Below are 17,455 nucleotides of genomic sequence, written 5' to 3'. Positions count from 1 at the left end.
AAATCTCTCCCCACATCTGACCCTATCCAGGAGTTCCTATCTCCCTACCAGACTCCAACCTAGTATATTCTGACTCAGCAGTCAGCCATCACCTTTTTATTGACAGATGATGTTTCCATCCAGTGCATAAGAGATTCTTTCTACAGACAAACCTATTTCCCACTAAACTCAAAGCATGACCAAAAAGAGCTGTTGTCCCTTATACACATTTTGCAATTGAGCAACAATAAAGTTGACAGAGAAATCACATCCCAAATCAGTTACAGCCTAACCCAGAAACCTCAAGAACCAAGAATCACAGGAAAGAGTTTTGAGATTAGCAAGCTTCACAGTGTGATGACACTTTCTAATTTGACCAAAGAAAGGTCACCAAATGTTCTTGAAGAAATGTTTTCCCTACCGTGATGATCATGCAGACTGGCCCCAAGAAACTCCAAATGAATCCTGTCTCCGTATTCAGCCAGCAGCTGTAAAGGAAAATACAAGAGGCAAGGGCATTGTCTCAGTACATGCCCTGGCAATTGTGCATCCTCGATGCTGCAGACTGATATCCATTCAAAATGCTGATTATGGGGAAGGTGGGTGGGTGCCAGTGTGATGTGAGCCAAAATGGACCCTGGACAAATACTCATGAGACCTTTGCCTGGAATGGAGTCCAGGATAATGATCAGTTCATAGCCTTCGTAGAACTTTCTACATCCACGTAATCCTCCACTAGTACACTATGTCATTCAAACCTCAACACCAACAGTCCCTCTATTAAGAAGTCATTATTCATCATCCTTGACTACGGAATATACTCAGGGTCTTACAATATTTTTACTCCCTCTTACTCAGTATTTCCTGAGCCTTAGGTGAAGAGGGATAGCTCTATCAGTTGGAGCAGGGCCTCACAATTCTGTAGTTTGATTGTAGGGGTTTTTTTGTAGTCTCTGCTGTAAAGAGGTTTCCTTGAAGAGTGAAGACTACATTTATTTTTGGAGATAAGAACAAATATTTAGAATATGGTTAAAAATTATGCTAATTTAGTAAAAGTACGGGTTGTCAGACCTCCTCCAACATCTGTGACTTCACTAGCCCTGTAGTTGGTTAGGCTTCTATTAGTAGGAATGATTTACCTTTTGCTGAGCTGGTCTTTATTTTACTTTTTATTGATTCCTTGTGAATTTCAGATCATGTACCACAATCACCTTCATCTCCTCATCTTTCTATATTCATCCTCCACCTTTACAACTTCCCCCCAAAAAAAACCAAACATGCAAAAATAATTATGTATTATATATATTATATATAATTTTTTAAAAACCTTATCAAGGAAGCTGCTACAGTGTGTCACACAGTATAACCTTTTGCCCAAACAGCCTTTTGTGCAAATATTCATTGCAGCAAGTCACTGGTCTGGTTTGAGGCCTCTGGCTTCTGTTACACTATCAACACAGGATCATGACTGGACTCCTCTTAGATATCTTAAAGTTACCCTGTGTTTTGGAGATCATGTAGCTTTGGTTCTGGAGGACCAGCCCCTTCATGCACTCCAGCATTTCATAAATAGGACAGATATTGGGCCTGGACAACTCAAAGCCCTAGATCTGGGCCTGGGTGGTAGCTGAGTGGGTGGCTTTCCCATGCTCACACCACTTAGGCAGTATTCCAGCACTGCCCAAGGGAAGTGTGGTGCCAGCTTACCAGAGTACATCAGCTGGCAAGGGGCAGAGCCAGCTCTCCTGCTCTTTTTTTTTTTTTTTGAGTTTTATATTTTTTTTTACATTTTATTTTTTTTTATTAACTTGAGTATTTCTTATATACATTTCGAGTGTTATTCCCTTTCCCGGTATCCGGGCAAACATCCCCCTCCCCCCTCCCCTTCCTTATGGGTGTTCCCCTCCCAACCCTCCCCCCATTGCCGCCCTCCCCCCACCAGTCTAGTTCACTGGGGGTTCAGTCTTAGCAGGACCCGTCAGAGCTGGATCTCCTTTGCCCACACCACCAGGCCCAGCTCTATTGTCCTACCCAGAGATGGTGCAGAGCCCTCACTGAGTAGGTCTTAAGTCAAATTAGAGAGCTGTTGGTTACCACCCAGGCACGCACACCAGTGCTACACCTGTAGGGTTATCAAGCCACGAGTCATTGTTGTGGTTCAGAGGCTTCATGTGAGGGAAATCTACAAGACTTCATCCCTACACAAAGAAATATTGGTAAAACTAGAGAATTCTGATAGCAGGAGAAATAGTCTTCCCTGGGGAAGAGCATACCAATGCTCATCCAATACTAAATGATCAGTTATGAAAGCATATGCACAAGTAGCATTATACAGACTGAGCAGATTTTATTTATGCATTTAGAAAAACAGTCAAATAGTCAAATGAGCTCAACTATATCATCTTTTCCTGGAATAGTACACTCAGACAGTTATATGTTTTCTATGTAGTAAACAATTTGGTAGTCCTGATAACTATATAACTATAGAGACATACTCCTCACCAGGGCAGAGCAAGAGTTGAGCATTGCTAGAGTATTGTAAAATACTGTTAAACCAGTATTTCATGCTAATGATAAACCGCAATGTCAAGGACACATTTCCATATTTTTTTAAATAAGATAATAATGCTGAGATCCAGGGAGGGTTGACTAATTGACAGCTGTTAGATCCTTCCGTGGCATCCCAGTTGCAAAGGACTACCAGCCAACAGCTGCCTTCATGCTAACCCAGCTGGCTACCTTGAGAACAATACAAGGCCTCACTTCTTCCTGAGGATTTATAGGTGGTTAATAGTTGCTAGGAGAGAGAGGGAGAGAGAGAGAGATTTTTCTTCACACTCCTGTAAATAAACTCTCACCCATACTTTATAAGTAAGCCTAATTAAACTTACGAGATTGCCGCCAGATGTGACATAAAAGCAGACGAGGCTCACTGGGGAGCTGGGGGGCAGCAGGCTCGGTTGCTCGGTATCTAAATGGAGCTAATTGATGTGCACAGAACCGTTCCCTAGATAGGGGTTCCTAAACTGTGTAAGGGCGGGAAATGGAACTGAGTGCATTCCTCTCTCCTTTGAACTGTGAATGCCGTGTGACCAGATGTTTGAGGTCCCTGCTTGACTCCCCACAATGATGAACTATAACCTAGAACAGCAAACTGAAATAGAACCTCTTCTCTCCTGCACTGCCTTTTCCAAAGTAGTTTATCAGAAAAACAGATATGAAACTAGAACGCCTCCAATCTGAGTACTTTGAGACATAAATTGCTGAGTTCTACAGCCTGCAGCTGCAGAAGCCTAACTCTTGCAGTTAAAAGCTACAGGTACCTGCATCAGCCTTGAATGCTCAAAAGCCTGTAATTTCCACCCCAGAAATGTCTTCTTGCCTATATACATGATCAATCGGGGTTGAGTCACTTGGTGACATCACTGCTCTGATTACTGTTCTTAGTGGCCACAGAGTATTCTGTGGTTTGAATGTTGTGACAGTTAGTGCTTATTAACTCAATACATACTAAAGCCTTCTGGGAAGGAGGAACTGCCTCCATCAAATTGGCCTGGGAGCATATTTTTGGATTGTTTCATTAAATGTTAGTTGATGCGAGAGGTCCTAGTCTATTGTGGGCAACACCATTTCTAGACAGTTGGGCCTGGGCTAAATGAAAATGGCCATAAGTGGGCCAGAGATTATCCTTTCTCCATGGTCCCCACCTCCAGGTTCCTGCTTTAGTCCCTTCCCTGCCATGATGTAACACATACCTTCAACATGTATTTAAAATGAAAGTTTTCTCCCTTAATTATTATTGTTGTTATTATTATTATCATCATCATTATTATTATTATATTTATTTTGTCATGGCATTGATCAAGTGGCTGGTAGAGTTATCATGAAGCCTGGTAACAAGGTCTTCATAAAGAAGAAAATGATACTCACCGATTATGCATTCCATAGCCCCATGGATGTACAGTAGCAGAGATAATGACCACCACGACTGGGAGCCCATAGCCAAAGGCACAGAGGTGCAGCATCTTGATGTTGCGAGAGCTGAAATAATTCACCACCTTCAGGTTTCTCACCATCAGGAAGAGCATCACTGCCTCCACCAGCATCCAGAAGAAGCAGGCAAGGAAAAGATAGTGTAGAAATCCCGCAATGATAGCGCAAGCTGTCTGCAGAGAAGAAGTCTGCATGTCAGGATCCCCCATGTAGGTAGAAGGTTGATTTACAAATGCAAGGGAGGAATGGCCTCTACTGGGGTTTCTCAAACAATATAGCCTGTTTCCCACTAAGCATAATGTATTCACCCCTTCAACATCTAGAAGTAGGGAGTATCTTGACCAGGTAGCCATGGCAACTAGACAAAGGTCTGTGGTCATGGTAATGGAGCAAGGAATCTCATCAAGGAAGGGAGCAAATGGTCACCTGGGACTCCAAGTATACTTCCTCCAAGTTTCCCAGAGCTGAGAGTAGCCCTAGAAAAAGTTAAGGTACATAAGCAATGGAAGCTTGAAGGGAAAAGGGATTCTAGGATAACACTTCCATGAGATCATCATCCATAATGCAGTGCGACTCTGCAGTGATGCAACTACTTGGGAGTCGTCCACACTCCTGCGAGTGCTCCATGTGCTCTCTAAGTAAGTCCACTATCACATTCATTCACCAACTAGACTTACGTGGAATCTTTCAGTCAGTTGTCAGTCAGTAGAGTAGTTGCCCACTCCATGCCCCATAGGTAAGAAAATCCATCCCAAGGATCCTTATAAAAGACAGCCAAGAAAATGTGTACCCATAGGCCTGACAGTATGGAGGATGAATGTAGACTGCCTAGGGATCACTACCTACCCAGCCTAGACTAGTTGGTGAGTTCCAGACCAAAGACAGATTCTGTCTCAAAAACACAAGGTCAGGCCAATGAGATGGCTCAGCTGATCAATGAACTTGCTGCCAAGCTTGATCACATGAAAGGAGAGAACTGATTCCCAAAAGTATGGATTCCCAGAACCCACATAAATGCTAACTGGGCACAGTGGCCCACATGTAATTCCAGCCCTGGAAGGAAGCCTGATAGTGAGACTAACCATATTAGTCAGCTCTGGTTTGACTGAGAGACTTTACCTCAGTGAGAAATGTGGAAGGATGATTGAGGGTGTTTTCTTACATTGGGCCTCCATATTCATACCACACGTGGTGTAAACACACACACACACACACACACACACACACACACATATGCATACCACATACTAAAGAGTAATGAGGTTCAGCCAGAGACCGGGACACCTTCCGATTTTTACCTGTGCAGGGAGCAGAGCCTCGGCTCTGGATCCAAACCCAGACAGCCCACATCCCAGTTGCAGTTCAACTCCCCAGGTATTCTGAAAAATCCAGGATTACAAGGAAGACCCCAAAGTCCATCCAAATACACCATGTTACCAGGACCCCTGGGATCCCAGGACACAGATACCCCACCAAGCCAGAGACCTACATGCCATCCAGTTTGCACATATGCTTAGAGCAGAGCCAATGCCCTGGATCCCAAGCCACTCAGCCCACACCCCAGTTGCAGCTCAAACCCAGAAGGGTTCTGACACATCCAGGATCACAGGATCACAAAATCAAAGGAAAGGCAGGCTCCAGTCAGAGACAAGGAAGCCAGACAACACCAGAGATAACCAGATAGCAAGAGGCAAGCATAAGAACATAAGCAACAGAAACCAATTTGACATGCCAATATCAGAACCCAGTCCTCCCACCACAGTAATTCCTGGATACCCCAACACACCTTTTAAGCAAGATTCAGATCTAAATTATCATTTCATGAAGATGATAGAGAGCTTTAAGAAGGATATAAATAACTCCCTTAAAGAAACACAGGAGAATACCAGTAAACACTGAGAAGCCCTTAAAGAGGAAACACATAAATCCCATAAAGAAATATAGGAGAACACAATCAAACAGGTGAAGGAATTAAACAAACTATACAGAATCTAAAAATGGAAATAGAAACATTAAAGAAAACACAAAGGGGGACAGCCAGGAGATGGAAAGCTTAAGAAAGAGATCAGGAGTCACAAATGCAAGCGTCACCAAGAGAATACAAGAGATAGAAGAGAGAAACTCAGCCATAAAAGATATCATAGGGGGGAGGGGGATGTTTGCCCGGAAACCGGGAAAGGGAATAACACTCGAAATGTATATAAGAAATACTCAAGTTAATAAAAAAAAAAAAAAGAGTCAAAGGCGTGCATGCATGGCTTCTATCCAGCCGTTCTGACAGGCTTGCCCGAGGGTGCACAGGTGTCAATGGACGAGTCAGGCCACCGCTACACTTTTTATGATTAAACAACCTGGAAAGATGGAGTCACCCAGCAAAAGCTGAAATAGATGCCAGTCTGGACAATGGGCTAGAAAAGACCCCGAGCCGCTTAACCCTAAGGTGGCATTACTGCACTGATGCCCAAGAATATCCACAGGAGAAGTTTTTGTCACTGTGACTTTTGAGACAGAGGCTCTCTCTGTAGCTCAGGCTGGTCTCAGACTCACAGCAATCCTCTTCCTTCAGCTTCCTGAACGCTGGGATTACAGATGTGAGTCACCACACCTGGCTCCACAATAAACTTTAAGGAAAATATGAAATTATATATATGTACATATATATATAATTTCCTATTTTAGTAAAAAATAAATATATAGCATATGTGTTTAACAAAAAAAAGATATCATAGAAGACATTTACACAACAGTCAAGTAAAAAAAAAAGCAAAAATCTTCTATCTCAAAACATTCAAGAAATCCAGGACATAATGAAAAAAAAAAAAAAGCGAAGCCTAAAAATAATGCATATAGAAGAGAGTGAAGATTCCCAACTCAAAAAGCCAGCAAACATCTTCAACAGAATTATAGAAGACAATTTGCTAAACTAAAGAGATGCCCATACACATACAAGAAGCCTGAAGAACACCAAACAGGTAGTACCAGAAAAGAAATTCATCCCGTCACATAATAAATAAAACACCAAATGTACAGAGAAAGGAAAGAATCTTTAAAGCAGTAAGGGAAAATGGTCATGTAACATATAAAGGCAGAAAAATAAGAATTACACCAGACTTTTCAACAGAGACTCTAAAACCCAGAAGATCCTGAACAGATGTCATACAGACCCTAAGAGAACAAAAATGCCAGCCCACGCTACTATAGCCAGCAAAACTTGCAATTACCATAGATGGAGAAGCCAAGGTATTCCAAGACAAAATGAAATTTAAACAATAACTTTCCACTAATCCAGCCCTATAGAGGCTAATAGAAGGAAAAGACTTTACCACAAGGAGGGAAACTACACCCAAGAAAAACAAGAAATTATCTTATCGCAACAAACCTAAAAGAAGAGAAACACACAAACATAATTCTACCTCGAATAACAAAAATAATAGGAAGCAATATTCATTGATCCCTAATATCTCTCAACATTGATGGACTCAGTTCACCAATAAAAAGACATAGGTGAAAAGACCGGATACAGGATCAAGCAGTTTGTTGCATACAGAAAACATACTTCAGTGACAATGACAAACACTACTTCAAAGTAAAAGACTGGGAAAAAATTGCAAGCAAATGCACTAGAGAAACAAGCTGGAGTAGACATTCCAATATCCAATAAAATAGACTTTCAAATAAATTTATCAAAAAAGCTGGAGAAAGACAACAATACTCATCAAAGAAAAAATCCAACAAGAGGAACTTTTGATTCTGAACATCTATGCCCCAAATGCAAGGGCACCCACATTTGTAAAAGAAACATTACTGAAGCTCAAAGCACACATTGAGCCTCACACAGTATTACTAGGAGATTTTAGCAAACCGCTCACAGCAGTGGACAGGTCATGGAAACAGAAACTAAACAGAGACACAGTGAGACTAACAGAAGTTATGAAGGGGATTTGAGAGATATCTATAGAACATTTCATCCTAAGACAAAGAATATACCTTCTTCTCTGCACTTCCTGACACCTTCTTCAAAACTAACCATATAACTGGTCACAAAACATGCCTCAACAGATAAAAGAATAAAATAATCCCATGTATCCTATCCAATCACCACAGACAAAGGCTGATCTTTAATAAAAACAAAAAGCACAGAAAGCCCACATACACACAGAAGCTGAGCAATGCTCTACTATACGATAACTTGGCCAAGAAAGAAATAAAGAAAGAAATTAAAGACTTTTTAGAATTTAATGAAAAATAAAGGCACAACACACCCAAACATATGGGACACAATGAAAGCAATGATGATAGGGAAACTCATTATCTCCGAGTGCCTCCAAAAGAAACTGGAGAGAGCATATAATAGCAGCTGGACAGTACATCTGAAAGCTCTACAACAACAACAAAACAAAAAAAAGCAAATACTCTCAGGAGGAGTAGATAGCAGGAAATAATCAAACTCAGGGCTGAAATCAACCAAGTAGAATCAAAAAGAACTATACAAAGAATCAACAAAACCAGGAGCTGGTTCTTTGATAAAATCAACAAGATAGATAAACCCTTAGCCAGACTAACCAGAGGACACAGAGACAGTATCTAAAGTAACAAAATCAGAAATGAGAATGGAGGCATAACAATAGAAACTGGAGAAATCTAAAAAATCATCAGATCCTACTACAAAAGCATATACTCAACAAAACTGGAAAATCTGGATGAAATGGATGATTTTCTAGACAGATATCAGGTACCAAAGGTAAATGAGAATGAGATAAATGATTTAAACAGTCCCATAACCCATAAAGAAATAGAAGCAGTCATTAAAAGTCTCCCAAGCAAAAAACGCCCAGAAGGGTTTAGGATAGAATTCTATCAGACCTTCAAAGAACACAAATACCAATACTGTTCAAGGTATTCTACAAAATAGAAAGAAAAGAAACACTATCCAATTCATTCTATGAAGTCACAATTATTCTTACACCTAAACCACACAGAGACCCAACAATGAAAGATAACTTCAGACAAATTTCCCTTATGAATATTGATGCAAAAATACTCAATAAAATACACGCAACCAAATCCAAGAACAAATAAGTATAGGTTGATGTCATTATGCAGGTGAAGGCAGACAAGCTAAAATGAGGCCTGTCATTGGATGAGAAGGAAAGGAGGCAGGAACAGAGGTTTTAGAAGGAAGGGAGAAGCAGAAGAGGAGGAGCCAGAGCGAGGGCCAGGAGCTGGGAGAACATGGCGGCAGACGTTAAGATTCTTCTCTGCACATAGATACAAGTTTTCATGACTATTTATAAGGGATAGGTATGTACATGATTTTGTGCTGTCTAGATGGGCAAATTATATATTATCAAATGGATCAGAGGTTATTGTGTGGTGTGTTCTTTCATGTGGTGACTTAATTGAGTTAAAAGTTGTGGTGGCGGAACCCACCAAACTTGCCATAGAGTTGAGATGTGTATGCCTGGTGTATACCTGCCAAGGGAACTGTGAGTGAAATCAAAACAGCATGGCAAGGTGCCACACTGGAATAGTACGCAGACCGCCCAGGTCAGAGAGAAAGTCAAGGGGAGACAAAGTGCTGAGCAATATACATGGAAACCAGTTTCACAGTTTTTTTCTTTTTTTTTTACCATAAGTGGCACCAAACGTGAGGCAAGAATCCATGAAAAATTGAAGTTTTTCAGCCTGAAAGTGTTTTATTTTCTAAGAAGGGTCCAGTGCCATGTTGAGTCACATGATGTTGCTAGCTCAGGAATCTTAAACAAAAGAAACAGAGGCAGTCTGCTAGCAGGCTCAGGTCCCCTGCTGTGGAAAGTGCAGGCTGCTCCTAGCCACAGAGAGCTAAATAAATGGAAGATGCCTGCTTCCTTAGCCGGTGTTGATTAGAGTATGGTTTATTTAAAAGCCTGGTTTATTTGCTTTTAGAATACTTATATACAGACTTTGTCTGAATCACATGGGGAATTTCATCCATGATTCAGAACTAGGTGGAAATAAATTAAAGTCTGTAACACCAGGCAGAGTGAATACAGACATATGCCATAGAAGTTATTAATAAAAGTATGACACTCCAGGTAGAGAGCTTAACAGATAGATGGTAATATTTTGGTCTACAGGATACTCAGATTCTCTCTAATGTGGGCTCCACAGGAATTTTAAGCTAAAATCCTGGTTTGACAAGTTGCCTGCTTCTTAATGACATGTATTAATGGAAATGTGGTTAAATTTGTTTTTATAGTTGGAAGGAGAGAGTACAGAGTTTATCCGAATCACATGGGGATTTTCACCTGCAGTTCAGAACTTAGATAGGGAAGATTAGTCACTGACTCCAAGTAGAGAGTGGTGATATTTGCAAATCATAAAAGTTATTATAAAATGGAAGTCTGTACACCAGACAGAGTGAATACAGATATATATTATAGAAGATATTAATAAATAAAAGTTTGATGCTCCAGGCAGAGAGCTTAACATCTGTAATATTTTAACATGGTAATATTTTGGTCTAAAGTCTTAGTTTGACAAGTTGCTTACTTTGTATTGTTATTGGTATTAATAAAAAAGTGATTAAATTGTTTTATGAATTACCTCGCTATGCCATATGGCTCATCAATGCTAGCTAGTGAGGATTTGTAGTTATTTTTTATGTTTACCAAAACAGAAGGTTCATATTCTCTTAACACAGGCTCCATGGGAATTCTGGGTTAATTTCCTAGCATGACAGATTAGAGAAGCCTAAACAGGCTCATACGGTATTGTTTAGCTTACTTCTCTGTTTTATATTGCTTTAATTTTCACAATGGGCATGATTTTTAATCTTGTGGTTACATTATTTCTCTGGGACAGAGTACAAGATACAAGCTTTTCTGGCTACAGACTAAAGAACACAATATTTTGGAAGAAACATTTTTTGTCTTTGTGTTTTTAAAAATGGTGATTAGGCTTTGGACATCTTCCATTCAATCCAATCATATCAATCCAGTTATATTGATTAGATTTGACAAAGTTAGACCTACTGAAAAATTAAATTCAAGACACTCAAACAAAAAGATATCGTGATACTAAAATTTTGTTTTGAGATTTATATCTTAGAGAATGTACAGCTTTGTAAAGCTCATCATCTGAATGCTGACCTGGCTGCTTGGATTCCTGATCTCAAGGACTTTCCCCTGAGTCCAGTCAAGACAGACATCAGGCTACAACAATTTATTCCTCCATTTTCCATACCCTCTCCCCACAAGGATATCTCAATGCCCACATACAGCTTGAAGAAGTTATTGAAGAGTCATTGCCCAGATTCCCTAAACTTTGAGAGGCTAAAAGTGGTTATTCTAAGGTTGTCTTTCTAAAGAATTTAAAAATGGTCATAATTTAACAGAAAGGAATTAGCTAGAATTGATTGTATAGCCATAATCTCATTTGGTAAAAATCCTTGTATTTGTTACTAAGCTAAAGTTATAATCTTTATATTGGTATAGAATTTATTTGATACAAGTTAAGGCTTTCATTGGCATAAATTCCCTTTATTGTTACCAAAAATTTAAAAGTACAAGGTTTGGACCCAATCCTTCTCTTAATGCCATTGTAAACTAATCTGAGATGATTAAGCATAGGAATTAAGGACTAAATAAAAAACTCATGGCTGATAGTTTACTGTTAAGGTGTTTTCAAAGTATTCTCATCAGAAATAGCTGAGAGTGGTTAATGGACAACAGTCCAGATTTCTTTATATAGATAAATTGTTTTCAAAAATGGCAGAAATCCAAAAATATGACATTTAATGTTATCCCCTTTGGTGGATTCAAAGAAGAAATTGAATATATCCACCTCCATTGTGACTGGGTAGTAACTGGACAGAAATTGCCTGATTATTCTACAGACTAAATACTGTCCAGAAAAAGACACATTGCAGAATAGTGAATTGATAATTTCTGCTGAGCCAGAAGGACCAGCCCTTTGAAATTCTGCACTTAAAAAATCTGTCAGATGATCCTAGGCCAGAAGGCTGAAGACCTGCTCTCATATGTCACTAACAGGTAACTGTGCAAGTAAAAAAATGTCTCACCTTTCTCAGTTCTGGGAGTCATGTTAGGCTTCCTATATTTACAGATATATTGGTTGTCTCTGATTTCTGATGGGGTTGAAACTAGTTATAGTCTCATAGCCCATCAAGGCTGTTTAACCTTGAGAATACATATTTAATTAGATAGTTATCACATAGTATACAAGATATCCAGGATATAACATGGATTTTAAGCCTTTCTTAAGTTGGAATAGATAACTAAATATTCTGTTTAACTGATAAAATGTTGGACTGGGTGTTAATTATTACAAAATTATAATAGTTGTGCTCAGCTTACATTTGAGAGAGAATTTTTTTTAATTAGACCAGAAGGGTGAAGTGTAGGTTGATGCCATTATGCAGGTAAAGGCAGATAAGATAAAACGAGGCCTGTCATTGGATGAGAAGGGAGGCAGGAACAGAGTTTTTAGAAGGAAGGGAGATACAGGAGAGAAGGAGAAGGAGCAAGGAGAAGGAGCTGGGAGAACATAGCAGCAGATGTTAAGAATCTTCTCTGTGCATAGATACAGGTCCTATGACTATTTATAAGGGATGGATGTGTATAGGATCTTGTGCTGTCTAGATGGGCAAATTATATATTATCAATTGGATCAGAGGTTATTGTGTGATTTTTTTTTCATGTGGCGACTTAATTGCGTTCAAGAGAATTTGTGGTGGTGGGGTGCACCAAGCCCGTTACGGAATTGGTGAGGTAACAACCCAAGGGAACTATGAGTTAAAGCAAAACAGTGTGGCAAGGGGCCACACTGGAATGGCATGCAGACTGCCTGGGTCAAAGAGAGAGCTGGGAAGGAAAGCTGTATGTTCAGGAGAGAAAGCACAGACCTGTATGTGTGAAAACTGGTCATGACATTTTTCTTTTTTACCACAACAACATTAAAACCATCATCCATCATGATCCTGGGCTTCATCCCAGGGATACAGAGATGGCTCAATATATAGAAATCCATCAATTTAATCCACTATATAAACAAACTCAAGGAAAAAATCACCTGATCATTTCATTAGATGATGAGCAAGCATCTGACAAAATTCAATATCCCTTGAATTCAAACTCTTGGAAAGATCAGGAATTCAGGGCCCATATCTTAACATAGTAAAAGCAATATACAGCAAACCAGTAGCCAATATCAAACTAAATGGAAGGAAACTTGAAGCAATTTCCACTAAAATCAGGGACTAGACAAGGCTGCCCAACTCTCCCTACCTATTCAATACAGTACTTGAATTCCTAGCCAGGGCAATTAGACAACAAAAAGATGTCAAAGGGATACAAATTGGAAAGGAAGAAGTCAACATATCACTGTTTGCAGATGATATGATAGTATACTTAAGTGACACCAAAAATTCCACCAGAGAATTCATACAGCTGATAAACAACTTCAGCAAAGTGTCTGGATATAAAACTAACCCAAATAGTAGCCTTTCTCTACACAAAGGATATACAGGCTGAGAAAACAATTAGAAAAAACAACACCCTTCACAATATCCACAAATAAAATAAAATATCTTGGTGTGACTCTATCCAAGCAAGTGAAATATCTGGATGACAAGAACTTCAAGTCTCTGAAGAAAGAAATCAAAGAAGATATCAGAAGATAGAAAGATCTCCCATGCTCATGGATTGACAGGATTAATACAGTAAAAATGGTCATCTTATCGAAAGCAATCTACAGTTTCAATGCAATCCCCATCACAATTCTTGATGGAATTAGAAGGAGCAATTTGAAAATTAATTTGGAAAAGCAAAAATTTCAGGATAGGGAAAACTATTCTCAACAATAAAAGAATTTCTGGGAAATCACTATCCCTGACCTCAAGCTGTATTACAGAGAAATTGTGATAAAAAACTGTATGGTATTGGTACAGAGACAGGCAGGTAGATCAGTGGAATAGAATCAAAGACCCAGAAATGAACCTACACACCTATGGTCCCTTGATCTTTGACAGAGGAGCTAAAACCATCCAATAGAAAAAGACATTGCTGACATTGACATGTTGTAAATGAGTGTTCTGTTGCAAGAACAGAACTGAGTGGGTAGGCTATTCATATATGCTTTCTTTGAATTAACATAAATGCCAGTTCTTGGGGTTCTCTCTAAAGAACATTCTGGAAGGAAGCTTCATGTTATGCAGCGCCTCAGAGAGCAAGATTTTAGGTGCCTGAGCGGCAGAGGCAATCTACAGAAACCATGAAAGACAAGGCAAAAGTTGTTGCCAATCCAGACAAGCATGCCTAAAGCCAATGAGCTCCCTAGGCCCCTCCCCTCATGCCTTTCCATCCACAGAGTTGAGAGACATCATGTCCTAGGAGGGATGACAAAGTTGGTGTTCCTTAAAGAATAGCTGTTACACTGATGGAGGATGGTAGTGAATACTTAACAAAAGGGACTAAGGGACTTATTAATCCTTACATCAGTGGGGGACCATTCAAGCATTGTGTGTGGTCTGTGCCATGTTTTTCTAATTTATCCACATTGTTCAGATGTAGCAGTAGAATTAACTCAATGTTTGTTCTGGAAACTCCAGCCCCTTGTTCCCTTGTCAACACCTCAAACACTCACATTCTAATCAATGTCATATTCCAGAAGGGGAGAAAATGGCAGAGAAAAATAAGTAAGACAAACCTAGACTCAAAAAACCTAACTACTTCTGAACTTTAAATTGGGGTTCTTGTAAAGTTACCATGTCCCTTTGTGCTAACTTCAGCCCATCCAGGAACTTGGCCTACATGGCTGGAAGACATCCTTCATGTTAGTTCTCTTACCTCACAGTCATTCTTCAGTCCATTCCACTTTGACCTTGGTACTTCATCACCCTTAAGACTCCTGGTGGGGGAAGGGGACTAGCTTTTTGCTGAGGTCGATGACCAATAGGCTGCTGAGAAAATGGTGAAGCCAATTTAAAAGGCAGGGGCAGGAGTGGCTGCCAATCCATGACTATTTATTCAGTTTGTCTCACTGTTGCAAAAATCACTGACAGGAGTGGTTTAAGGAAGGAGAGGTTTATTTGGGCTCATAATTTAAGGATATGGCCCACCATAACAAAGAAGGCATGTGTGTAAGTAATTTTCTGTGGCTGTGATAAAACACGATGACCAAGGAAACTGATAGAAGGAAGAGATTCTTTGGGCTTACAGGATAAGAGTCACTGTGGCAAAAATGCAATGCAGCAGGTAGCAGGCTTGGTGGCAGATACAGGAAGCTGAGAGTTCACATCTTCAAATGTAAACACTGAGCAGAAAAAGCAAATCGGAAGCACAGCCCACCCCAGTGGCATACTTCCTGCACCAAGGTTGTACCTCCTAACCCTCTCAAAGCAACACCACCAACTGGAGACTATGTGTTTAAACACCTGAGCCTTTGGGGGACATTCTCATTCAGGCCACTACAGTGTGGTGATGGAAATAAGAGGCAGCTACTCATGCTGCTCTTGTAAGGAGAAACCTGACAAAGCCAATGCTGGTCCTCCACCTGCTTCTATTTTGTTCAGCGCCACAGCTGATGTGATGGCATTGCTCATTTTCCAGATAGGCTTTCACCTCCTCACTTAAACCTCTCTCGAAGTGTTCTCGAAGACATACCAGAGGCATATCTCCTAAGTGACTCCAAATCCCATCAAGCTAACAAGATAAGCACTCCACCAGGTACCTTGATGGGTTTCTCAGCTCCCCTGGATACCATTGGCCACTGCCCCCTTGATATCCTTTCCATCAACCACCTCAGTCACATTGCTCCCGTAGATACCCTCTTCATAGCCTTTATTTCCCCTTCTATTAATATCTATTCCCTCTTAGCCTGTCGACCGAATGCTGAAGCTTCCTTGAAGATCACTTTTCTGCTCACTGTATCTTCCTTCAGTGGCTGTCTTGTCTTCATCCATGGCCATGTCTCTGCCTAGGTCTAGGAAACACAATTCATAACACAGCCTATGTAAATGGATCCCCTTCAAGTTGTGTTGAGCATTGTTTATGGAGTCATGGGACACTGCACCCACTCCTGTCACAATAATTATCATTTATATATTATCTGTTCCCAAATGCAGCTGTCATACAGAACTGCCTCCTTGGGATTTATATAGTGGGATTTTCAATATACATAATGATACAAGGTTTTTTAATATTTTAAAGCTTAGACCTTTTAGCTCCCAGCCAGCTACCTAATTTAACCTGACTAATCTTGGCACTATGTTCTATCACATTGCTAGTTCTACATCTCTTCTCCATTTTGATCCATTGTTCACCTCCATGTCTGCTGGCACATTTTCCTTGCCTCATTTCTTCTCACAATGCCTGCCACAGCACCTCCCTGCCCCTCTCTTTCTGTAGGGGGCACATTTCCATTGTCTCATTTCTTCTACCAGTACCTGCCTTCCCCACCTCTCAAGTTCTGCCTCTACTTCCCGCCCAGTGATTGGCTGTCAGATTTTTACTACAGCCAATCAGATAGAATTCTAGATTGCCTCTGGAATAGTAAAAAAAAAAAAAAAAAGGGATCTTCCTGGTTGCTGCCCCGCAGAGAGCTCGTGGGCAGCACCCTGCGAGCGAACTTGAGCCTCGGGACCACAGGTAAGACCAAATTTTCTGCTGCAAGAGACCTGCCTGGTGAACTCGGGGCACACAGAGGCAGAATTCCTCTAGGACCGGGCACCTCGTGTTTACCGGGAGTCCCACACCCACGGATCCCAGCCCACAGCAGCTCTCTGCTCCCAGACCCCGTGGGAGAGAGACCCCACCGCCTGGTCAGGTGGGCACTCCTGAGGCTGCAGAACGGAAGAGACTACCAACACTGCCCACCCCTGCCCACATCCCTGGCCCAAGAGGAAACTGTATAAGGCCTCTGGGTTCCCGTGGGGGAGGGCCCAGGAGCGGCAGGACCACTGCGTCTGAGACACCGCCGGAACCTGAAGGAAACAGACCAGATAAACAGTTCTCTGCACCCAAATCCCGTGGGAGGGAGAGCTAAACCTTCAGAGAGGCAGACACGCCTGGGAAACCAGAAGACACTCTGCACACACATCTCGGACGCCAGAGGAAAACACCAAATGCCATCTGGAACCCTGGTGCACTGAAGCTCCCGGAAACGGCGGCACAGGTCTTCCTGGTTGTTGCCGCCGCAGAGAGCTCGTGGGCAGCACCCCGAGAGCGAACTTGAGCCTCGGGACCACAGGTAAGACGAACTTTTCTGCTGCAAGTGACCTGCCTGGTGAACTCAAGAAACAGGCCCACAGGAACAGCTGAAGACCTGTAGAGAGGAAAAACTACACGCCCAAAAGCAGAACACTCTGTCCCCATAACTGGCTGAAAGAAAACAGGAAAACAGGTCTACAGCACTCCTGACACACAGGCTTATAGGGCAGTCTAGCCACTGTCAGAAATAGCAGAACAAAGTAACACTAGAGATA

General features: G+C 41.0%; 1 protein-coding gene across 4 annotated transcripts in view; it reads right to left on the bottom strand.

Moving 5' to 3' along the window:
• The window catches only part of Adgre1 (adhesion G protein-coupled receptor E1), a 157,290-nt gene that overhangs the window by 10,531 nt on the left and 129,304 nt on the right, over positions 1-17,455 (bottom strand). For all 4 annotated transcript variants that reach the window (NM_001007557.2, XM_087565697.1, XM_087565696.1 and 1 more), the window contains 2 exon segments: positions 401-467; positions 3,910-4,145. In NM_001007557.2, coding sequence (NP_001007558.1) covers positions 401-467; positions 3,910-4,145 — 303 coding nt within the window.

This window comes from Rattus norvegicus, chromosome 9 (genome assembly GCF_021556685.1).
Source record: "Rattus norvegicus strain SHRSP/BbbUtx chromosome 9, alternate assembly SHRSP_T2T, whole genome shotgun sequence".
NCBI lineage: Eukaryota > Metazoa > Chordata > Mammalia > Rodentia > Muridae > Rattus > Rattus norvegicus.
Note: the sequence above shows the minus strand (reverse complement) of the source record. Positions and strands in the feature narration are given on the sequence as shown.